Source organism: Triturus cristatus, chromosome 8, assembly GCF_964204655.1.
Source record: "Triturus cristatus chromosome 8, aTriCri1.1, whole genome shotgun sequence".
Classification (NCBI taxonomy): Eukaryota; Metazoa; Chordata; class Amphibia; order Caudata; family Salamandridae; genus Triturus; species Triturus cristatus.
The window spans coordinates 1663870538-1663881243 of NC_140591.1; the positions used below are offsets into that span (position 1 = coordinate 1663870538).

The 10706-nt window shown below is 44.0% G+C and overlaps 1 protein-coding gene across 1 annotated transcript in view; it reads right to left on the reverse strand.

Annotated features, from left to right (window-relative positions):
* LOC146808516 (extracellular calcium-sensing receptor-like) overlaps positions 1 to 1965 on the reverse strand; it is a 41656-nt gene extending 39691 nt beyond the window's left edge. Inside the window, exon 1 of the mRNA XM_085623971.1 lies at positions 1960 to 1965. Coding sequence (XP_085480097.1) covers positions 1960 to 1965 — 6 coding nt within the window. The remainder of the gene's footprint in view (positions 1 to 1959) is intronic.
* Positions 1966 to 10706: the final 8741 nt, after the last annotated feature.

Sequence of the window (10706 nt, forward strand, 5' to 3'; positions counted from 1 at the left end):
GGAAGATTAATAAATCACCCTGACTAAGCATAAATGGCTTTAGACAGCTTTTTTTTTGCTGAGGAAAGTGTAATGGATATTTTAGAGTTTCTGTTTCTCGCCCGCCGAGGTCGCCCCGTTAGGGATGACAAGTATATATATATATATCTCCTACTGGCAGACCTAGTTTCCAGGGGAAATGTTTTTTTTCACTTGCCTTTGGCGTCGTTTGACGAATCGACACAAAATTTCCCCAAAAAAGTTTACCAGTGATTTGTGTTGCACACAGAAAGTTTCGGGGTGAGCCATCAAATGGGGGCCAAGAAATGAGGGGGGTCAAAGAACGTTTGTTTTCCATGTTGATTCCCATACGAATTTTAGACACGGCTAATGCCCGAATTGGCAGAAAGGTAGGTATTGGTTCAGTGAAGTGCCTTTTTGTGATTTGGTGTTAATCTGTTCAGTAGCTTTTGAAATATTAAGGAAAATCCAAAATTGTATATATAGGGATGTGGATCCTCCAAAAATACAACAGTCCCCGTACTCAAATCTGATTGGCTGCCAACACTTCAAACTAGGAAGTGTTGGCAGTCATCTTGTGACTCTTTTTCACCCCAGTCCCAAGGGGACACGGCAGGAATACCATGACCCCCTAAGCCTCTTGAGGGGGGCCCAGAGGGACCCCCGCTCTGGCAAAAAAGTATTTAAAAAAAAAAAGTTCTCTATTATTAAGCTCCCAGGTGGACCTGGTCCCAGGGGCATGTGGCCATTAATGTATTAAACAAATGGGGGGGTCTCGCAGACCCCCCCATACCCTGGGCATCAACAACTCCCCAGAGCTATATTAATTTGTAATGGAGGGCTTGATGGATCTCCCCAAGCCCTGGGAACCACCATCTCCCTGGGGCCAAATTATTTGTAAAGAATGGGAGAGGGGCCACGCATCCCCTCTCACAGGACCTGGGGACCGCCACATCCCCGGACCAGGCCCTACTAGAACAAAGGAGGGGGTCTGCACGGTCCCCTTCCTGGAGCCATAGATGGCCCGGGGACCACCACCCCCAGGGCTGACTCCTGCTATGTTCCAGGACGGCCACATCGAGACATAACTTTACCATTCCTGCCAAGTCACAGCAAAGGCTCCGCTTCTAGCAAGGGAGAGGTGACAAATGATCTCTCTATCTAGAAGTGAAGCATGCATCTGTTTCTGTGCCTGCTGTCAAGCGAGCAGGGAAACAGAAATGCTTTCACACATTCACGCATTTCCAGCAGCTCCATGTGTGATAGCAATGCCTGCAGGTGATGCGGAGCTGGCAGGGAAGCAGGGGCCTTCAGGCCTCCCCGTGTTCCCTGTGGGTGTTGCACAAATCAGTGGCCAATTCTTTGATAAATATGCATGGCAGGATTCATTCTGGCACTCTGCTCATTTCACAGAAATAAAACTACAACAGGAAGCAGTTAGAGATATAAAAAAAAACATTTACTCCCGTTGAAGCTCCACTTCTGTAAAGTACTAATCACCCTAATTTCGTGGGTATGGCCAAGGCAAAGCAAGTGTGTTTTCTCTGCATTTCCATCAAGAAAAGTTATCCTTAATTCTTGATGGAGTTGTATGCATTCTTGCTTTTCACACGCGCAAACTCTCATAAAGTGTCTGTGACGAGGTCCAGAGATCGTGTTCTGAACTTTTAAAACTAGATATATGTAAATTGCATGGAAGACCTGCTTATTTGGCTCCGACCCACATACAATAGTGGTATGCACTGTCTACCTGCACATTTCCCAGGATGATTGACAGCTTACTAAAAGGCCACACCAGTATATTTCCCTACGATTTTGGAGAGATTGTCCTCATGCCTAGGAATACAATTGCATCTCCACCAAACAAAGAAATGCCTGCTGCTGCTGCAATGAGACCAGTGCCTTGCACCAGAGTCACTGCATCACACTACTGCACTCCGGGACTAACACTTCGCTCACAGCCATCGTTGCATCACTGCTGCTGTATTTGGGATCACCGAAGCATCGCTCGGCTGCACCCCATCTCTGTCAACGTGAACCCAGGATCAAAGTACTTTTGTTCAGCAGGCATAAGTGGGTCCCTGTATCTGGCCTGCGCTCCCTCTTGGTTAGCCTGAACTCTTGACTTTGTCCCGGCATGGCTAGTTAACCCTATAAGTGCTATTTTCTTCTATGCCCTACTGTGATATTTATTTCTTCAAAATTCATATCTCAACTCCTACATATTGGATTTTAGTTTGTTTTTTGCCTTGTTTTATTTATGAAGTATGTGGCAATGTCTAGAATGTCATGATGCAAGTGTGATGTAAAAGAACTGCATCATGACTGAGAGTTCTAAATGAAACCAGTATTAGTCTGTATGCTGGAGGTTGTTGCAGCTGTATATGTAACTTCAATAAAGTTACTTCAAACCTATCTGGATTCATTTGTGGATTACTACAAATTTTGGCGACGAGTTAGAAGAGGTGCGCAGAGGGCATCTAACAAGCACAACCTTCATCTCTGGAACGCCGCTAAATTGAAAATTAGCACTATTGAAGAAGGGAAAGAAAACATTTCTAGATTCCTTTCATCTACTCAACTGTAAGTTTTTACCTTTGCTATTTAAAAGAAGAGAAAAAGGACCATTTCAGCTTTATTTTGACAATTCAACAAGAAGAGTGTGAAAAATTATTAAGCTACTTTGAATTGGAAGTTCTAACATCCTGATGTGTGTATGAAGATTTGCGCAGTGTGAAAACTAACTCGCAAACGCTTCATGAAATGAATTTTATTTAAAGTGTGAAAGTACAATACGACGAAGAAATGTTGCCGTCTGGAAAGTATTGAATTTGTGTGTTCAAGCTGTGAATACACACTTAAAATTATAATTATTTGCGAGGAGAGTGAAGACGATTGGTGCACTCGAGCAAAAGGAGGTAAGGTTGGGAAAGAAAGCTGTAAAATTGTTAGCTGATTCTGGAAGTTTATTTACTTTGGTTTCAAAAGAGACTTTTCAAGAGAAAATGGAAGGGAAAATGAAAGAACTACTCCAAGCTGATGTAAGAGCGGTTGGGTATGGTGGATCAAAAATTAATATTTTAGGATTGCAATGGGTAAACATTATATTCAAGAATAATGGAGTTTATGGTAGGGTGTATATAACGCAAGAAGGATCAGATTTGTTAGGGTGGCGACACCAAAAGGATCTGAATATCATACTAAATCCGAATGCTGTAGAACCAGTTATGGTTGTTGAACCAAATGTAGTAAATGTATCTGAAAATGTTGAATGTGATAAAGAGTGGGGGAAGTCACTGATGGAAAAGTACTGTAATGTTTTCACTGATGATTTAGGGATGTTAAAAGGGTTTGCTCATCGCATCATCTTAAAGAAAAATGCAAAAGCTATTGTACATAAGGTCAGAGCAATACCACACATGATGAAGGAACCACTTCAAAAGGAGTTGGAGAATCTGCTAGAAGCAAAAGTCATAGAGCCAATAGAATCATCGGAGTGGTTATCTCCGGTGGTCGTTGCTCCAAAGGATGATAACAAAATCCGTTTATGCATTGATTTGAGGGACCTGAATAGAAATATTTGGGTGGATAGGCAACCTTTGCCAAACATTGGAGAAATGTTGAGTATGATGGGCGGGGGATGTGTCTTCAGTGTATTAGACATGTCTTCGGCTTATCATCAGATAGACCTGCATCCGGAATCACGCCATTTGACTTCGTTTGTAACTCCACTAGGCGCATTTAGGTATCGCAGGATGCCTTTTGGTTTGGCATCGGCGTCTGCTGTATTTCAGCGAGTCATGCAAAATTTATTTAAAGGGATAGAGTATTGTGTTTTCAAGATGACATAATGATTGTTGGAAGATCTTTGGATGAGCATGATAAATTGATGGAAGAAGTTTTGAGAAGAATTGGTAATTGTGGGTTGACCATAAAGAAAGAGAAATGTCAGTTAAGGCTGAGTGAAGTCAATTATTTGGGTCATCGAGTGTCAGGAAAAGGAATTAAACCGAAAGGTAGCATAGAGAAAGCAGTGAAGGATGCACCTTGTCCAAGCAATAAGGAACAACTGAAGTCCTTTTTGGGTTTGGCAGAGTACTGTTCCAAATTTGTTCCTAGATTTGCAGATTTAGTTGAACCAATGAGAATTCTATTAAAGAAAGGGGCTGTATTTGAGTGGAATTCTGAATGTGATGAGGCATTCAATAAGGTGAAAATGTGTCTGTCTAGTGCCCCGTCGTTGGGTCATTTTGACAGCAAAAGGAAATCCATACTGATCACGGATGCTAGCAATGTTGGTTTAGGAGGAGTTTTATTGCAAGTCTATGAAGGTGAAGAGACAATAATTGGATTTGCCTTGCGAAGATTGCAGGGGGCGGAGAAATCATATTCTACGATAGAGAAAGAAGCCCTAGCGTGTTGTTGGGGAATAACACATTTTAGGTACTATCTATGGGGGATTCCTTTTGTGGTCAAGACTGATCATAAACCCTTGGTCCATATATTCAAAGGGGGACGTGGACTAGATGGGAGTGTGACCCCTCGTATCTCCAGGTGGCTACTGTCCGTGTTGGATTATAATTTTGTAGTTGAGTATGTGCGTGGGAAGAAGAACGTGATTGCAGATTGCCTTTCTAGGATGCCAATTGAGGACAATTCTTGTGTGGAAATTTTGGAGGATTTAGTGGTAAATATTGATAATGAATTTGCTATTACTCAAGAGGAATGGATGAAAGTTATAAGAACAGATGAGGAATATAAGAAATTGAAAGAGCTCATTGTGAATTGCTGGGCATGTTCTAGTGAGGTGGAATCACATAAGAACTATTTATCTGTAAAAGATGAGCTCAGTGTACAGGGAGATAAGGTGTTGAGAAGGAACAGGATAATTCCTCCGGTGCAGTTGAGGGAAAGGTTATTGAGGATTGTGCATGAAGGACATTTAGGCAGGAGTTTGACGAAGAGAAGATTGAGAGAATCCTTCTGGTGGCCCGGAATGGATAGGGATGTTGAGGATTTGGTGAAGGACTGTTATGCATGTGGCAATAGCGATAAGGTAAAAGTTACGAGGGAACCTCCTTTGAAATGTGTTGAATTGCCTAGGAGACCGTGGGAGAGATTGGCACTAGATGTGCTAGGTCCAATTGAAAAGTTAGGTTCATGTAGCCGATTTTTGTTAGTACTAGTGGACTATCATAGCAAATGGTTTACATGTAAGTCTATGGGTCAGGTAACAACTGCTAATGTAATAAAATTCCTTAAAGAGGTGTTTGTGGAAGAAGGGGTACCAAAGGTACTAGTGACGGATAATGGTGTTCAACTAACTTCTTCTGAAATGGGCAGTTTTTTGGAAAGTTTCGGAATTTCTCATGAGAAGGTTGCTTTATTCCGACCACAAGCAAATGGTCTTGTGGAGAGAGTAAATCGTATTATTATGGAGTGCATTCAACTTTCATTATCAAATGGCCTAGTGTGGAAAGATGAATTACGGAGGATGATGTGGGGACATAGAATTACACCACATTCAGTGATTGGTATTTCTCCTTTTGTTGCTTTAAAGGGAAGAGAGCCAGGAACCAAAGAATCTCCTATGTGGTTAAAAGAAAAGAACCAGGTTTGGGTAGACAGAGATAATATGAGGCTTAGGGCTGCTGAGTGTCAAAAACGTAATAAGATTGCTTTTGACAACAGGAAAGGCGTTAAAGAACAAGTGTTTATGGAAGATGATTGGGTTGTGGTAAAGAAATTTGGATTTGTGAAGAAGGGTGAGAGCAAGTTTTCCCAGCCTCATAAAATAATATCTGTCAAGGGTTCAGTGGCCAAATTGGATGATGGAAGAACCTGGAGTTTTGGAAATTTATGTAAGGTTTCCCATTTATAAATAGATGGAAATCTTATGTATATTGTGTACCATTGTAGAAATTCATGTTTGATTATATTAAATACAACTGTTAATAGATGTAGTAGGAATACCTATAGCTTACGGTTTATACTTATATATTTTGTTCTTTATTATGTTTTTTTGTGTTATGTAAGGGGGGAGATATGTGGCAATGTCTAGAATGTCATGATGCAAGTGTGATGTAAAAGAACTGCATCATGACTGAGAGTTCTAAATGAAACCAGTATTAGTCTGTATGCTGTAGGTTGTTGCAGCTGTATATGTAACTTCAATAAAGTTACTTCAAACCTATCTGGATTCATTTGTGGATTACTACAAATTCATACTTTATTTTTCTAAACTATTGTGACGTCTTTTTGCAGGTGTTTTCACTGTTTTCCTGTTTAAGTGCTGCACACATACTTACACGCTGCCTCTTAAATTAAGCCTAACTGCTCTGTGCCAAGCTACCAGAGGGTGAGCACAGGATCATTTGGCTGTCTAGTGACTTCCCCTGAATAGAATTGGGGCTCCTGCTTGGACAGGGTGCATACCCTGCAAACCAGTAACCCCAATTTTAACATTGGTGATCAGCAAGGAGGATAGGACTTGTATCTGTGCAGCATATAGTAAGCAGGGGTACACTACCCATCCACATCTAAATACCATTTCACTTTTTTTTCAAATTTTCTCTTATTTGCATTTTTTTTTTTTTTATCCTCTAAAATCGTGTCTCATACTGATTTTGCAACTGGAGTCATATACTTTGAGTTGGCCAATCAGGTTATTTAAACAGTGGTCCAGCTTAAAGACTTTTTTAAGGAGATGGGAGTACCTGCCAAAGGAGCCACCAAAAAGGTGTAGTTTCAAAAGGCGTTGAGGGCCAGGGCAGAAGCACACTCCAAGGATAGTGATGGAGAAGGAGAGTCAGGAAATGGCTCTTCAGAGGAACCACCTGTAGCAGCTGAGGAGACATCCCTGATTTTGAGCTCCCTGTGAGAGTAAGAAGCAATGTCTGCCCACGGCTTATCCCCCGAGGAACTGGCTGAGAGGGGGGATGAGAGGGAAGTCAAGCTACTAATGGCAACATTATGGATCAAATCTGAGGTGAAGAAAGCTGAGGCTGACAGAGCTTTCATAGAAAAGAAACACATTCTGATTCACAAACTGAGTTCAAAGGAGCTGGCAATCAAGGACAGGCAGATTCCAGCAGTGATGGTGGCAGCATACATGCAGTACTCAAAGGAGAAAAGAGTGTTACTTTACACAAGGATTTGGTGCCCAATTTTGTTGTGGGAGATGACATTGATACGTGGTCTTCTGCTTCTGAGGTGGCACTAAAGGTTCACAGGGTTCCTGAGGAGCACTGGGGGTTGACCTGTAGAAACACATGCCTACGCTTGTGAGGGATATACTTCTTACATTAAAGGTGGGGAACCAGACCAAGTATACTCCAGTGAAAGCTATCTTACTTGCCATATGTGGACTGACCCCTGAGAAGTATTGCCAAAGATTCTATGACAGTCAGAAGCTCCCCAACCAATCCTGGGTATATGTTTTTGATTTCTCTAGGAAGGCCCTGAGTGGCTGGATGAAAGGCAGCAAAGTAAATGATTATGTTGGGCTTTATAATGTGATCATGAGAGAGCATATGCTCAGCATTTGTTTTACAGAGTTGTGCCAGCACCAAGTTAACAGTAAGATGACTGACCCCACAAAGCTTGCTGAGGAGTCAGACCTCTGGTCTAGCAGCAGAGTATTCAAAAAGGTATCTGGGAGAGGCACCCACAAAGGTGGTCAGGGTTCCCAACAGAAGAAAGCTGGGTGGGGGACTTAGAAACAAGGAGTTCTCAAAAGGCCCAAAACATAATTCCTAAGGGAGTAGTGGTAACCGGTCCCAATTTGATACAAAGGAGAAAGGGTTTGTTGAACATAAGACAGGGAGATTTTTACCCCAGTTTACAGAGTTCTATAAATATGGTCACTTTAAGGGCTACTTCAAATGTCCCAAGAGTGCACAGCCCCCCACCGCTGGGCCAACACTGGGGTTGGCAAGTATAGCGCTATGGGAGGAGGTAGCCCCAGATAGTTTTGGGGAACAGACAGATGTAACCCTAGTGTCTCTGGGGGATAGAGAAATGGTGTCAAAAGCCCACAAGCCGGCAAATACTTCCAAGTATGGACAGTGGGTCACCATTAATGGGCAACGGGTGGAGGCTCTGTGTGACAGAGGAGCCAGCATAACAACTGTCAAGTGTCAGCAGGTGTCAGCAGAGCAGGTCCTACAGAACACATTCTACCTAGTCATAGTGGCTGACAATCGTGAGAGCCATCTACTTGCAGTTCTTCTTCCCTTTGAGTGGGGGGGTTTCAGGTACTCTGAAAGGTGCTGTAAGCCCTGCCATACCTGTTGAGTGTTTGCTAAGTACCAACCTTGAGCACACTATCTGGAGGGAGTTAGAGCTCAGTTAGCACTTTGAGATGACGGGATTGCCTGAGTGGGTCCGCATGACAACACAAGCCATGGTTTTCGCAAAGGGAGTCACAGGAATCTAAAGCCTAGAAGAATGGCTCAGACAGCTGCCAAGGAAAGAGGCAAAGAGGAGCAAGTAGGAAAGCGGTTCCTGAAGTTCCCACAATAAGAAGTTCCTACTCAGGGTCACTGAGTAGGAGGCCCCCAAGCCAACTGGGTAAGACATTGCCAACATAGGTGACCTACCTGAGCTTGCCAATTGGCAGGTTGAGGGTGGGCCCTCCAGGGAGGAATTCTGCCAAGCACAGAAGGAGTATCCCAGTGCTAAGGTCTTGAGTCACCAGGCCTTAGCCCATGCAGCAGGTGGAGCCTCTGGGGATCACCTTTTCCACTGGGAGAACAATCTCCTTTACAGTGAGCTTAAGGTTCTTGGTGCTGGGGCAGCCCATGTGCTGGTGTGCATGTGCTGGTGGTTCCCCAATGCCAAGGGACCTTCCTACTGGGTCTGGCTCACAATATTCCCCTGGCAGGACATTTGGAACAAGATCTTTGCCAGGCTTGTTTCCCACTTTTATTGTCATTGAATGAAGCATTCTGAAGGCCATGTCCCACCTGCCAGGCCAATGAGGGTAGGCTTAGGCAGATTTGTCTTTCTTAATGACAGGGCTTTTTGTTGTGTATAGGTTGCTCTTTGGACTTATCACATTGTCTGTCTACTAAGTGCAGTAGAGCTATTGCAACATAGAGCACAATAACTTTCAATACAATTGTAAGCATTTGTTTGTGCCTCCTTTCTTTTTATTGTGGAGACATATGAGTGAGAGAACGAAAGGTGATGACTTGGTACTGCGATCCCTGAGAGGGTCTAGGGTGTTGTGTTCTGGAGTGCCAAATTACTTGTTTCTATGGAGGGGTTAGGAGGGAAAGTAAGGCACTATGAGTTAGTCTGGATTTAGGCCCATAGGTACTGATGTGGTATGGTGACTAAGTTCTTACATACTCATGTTCTATGGTCCCAGCATAGTTCTGTTTCTGAGCAGAATCCCTGCAACAGCTTCATGACCCCTGACAATATTCTCATATTGAGGTCAATGTGGCATACACCCAGGTGGCTACCTTACAGGTTGCCCAACTGGTTGCACCAGCCTTTCCTGTGCTCTGACTCTCAGCCTGCAGCTGCTGCAGTTAAGACAGGAAACTAACCACCTTCCAGGAGTTGTGAACTCACCCAGGAGTCAGAAACAATGGCCTGGAAGGGAAGAAGTTCACACCTCCCTCCCCAACAGGATGGCTAGTAAAGTGGCACAACAGCGCAATGAGCTCCAACGATTACACCACCTGCGATATGCAGCAGGCTGCCTCCCAAAGGAGGAACCAGCCCTTCCTCTGCCCCCAGGCACATTTGCATCCGAGTTGGCTGGAAAATTATGTAGTCAGGAGATATATGCCCTCAGAAGGCTAGCCACACCTATAGGGTAGGCCACCTGGTCTGTACAGCTAAGAAAGGTTTCTGCGATTTTTAAAAGTAGCAGAATAGAGGGTTCTGGGTAGAAAAGGTGACATGCCCCCCAGATGCAATCATGGGGTGGATTAGATGCTGGAGTTAGTAGCCCATTGGCCACTTGCATCCATGCCCAATCACCCCTAACTGTAGGATTGAAGGGGCACTCCTGGTACAGAACCTCAGTTCTTATCTGACTTTCACCAAAGGGCACAGAAGAGACCCGAGTCTGCAACAACAAATCCACACAAAGCAAAGGCAGGATACTCTGTACCAGCGATGGCCGGCACAGGTAAGCACTGTGGGGTGGTGAGGCAGGGAAATGTGTGGCAGGAGGGGAAGCCGACAGACGATGAAATAAGTATTTATTTAATTATACCTATTACATCATCTGTCGACTTCCCCCCCTCCAACCCCACCCCATGGCGTTTACCATCACCAGCCGCCATTGCTCTGCACCCATGGCAACCTTTCTGAAACTGCACGAGTGCGACTCCTCCCAGACCAAAGACCAATTTCCCTAGACATAAGGACCCATTTGAAAGCCAAAGGCAACTCCGAACTCCCCTAGACTAGAGGCAGTAGTCCCCTGCACACCTCAGTTAAAAACAACTTACCAGAACAAAAGGTGCACTGGCCATCGGGCCCTCCGAGAAATTGTCCAAAAGTAGATGGTCCTGTGTGGGAAATGTAGTCCAGACCTCCAGCAAGTTTCACTCAGCTACTGTTTTTCCCCGGACCTCTGGATGTTGAAATCACTTCTTACTGAGCTTACCGCTGCCAAGGCTTGTTTTCAGCCAGTCTGGCAACCATCACCTTTACTCCTTGCTGCAGCCTGAGGGTACCCCACA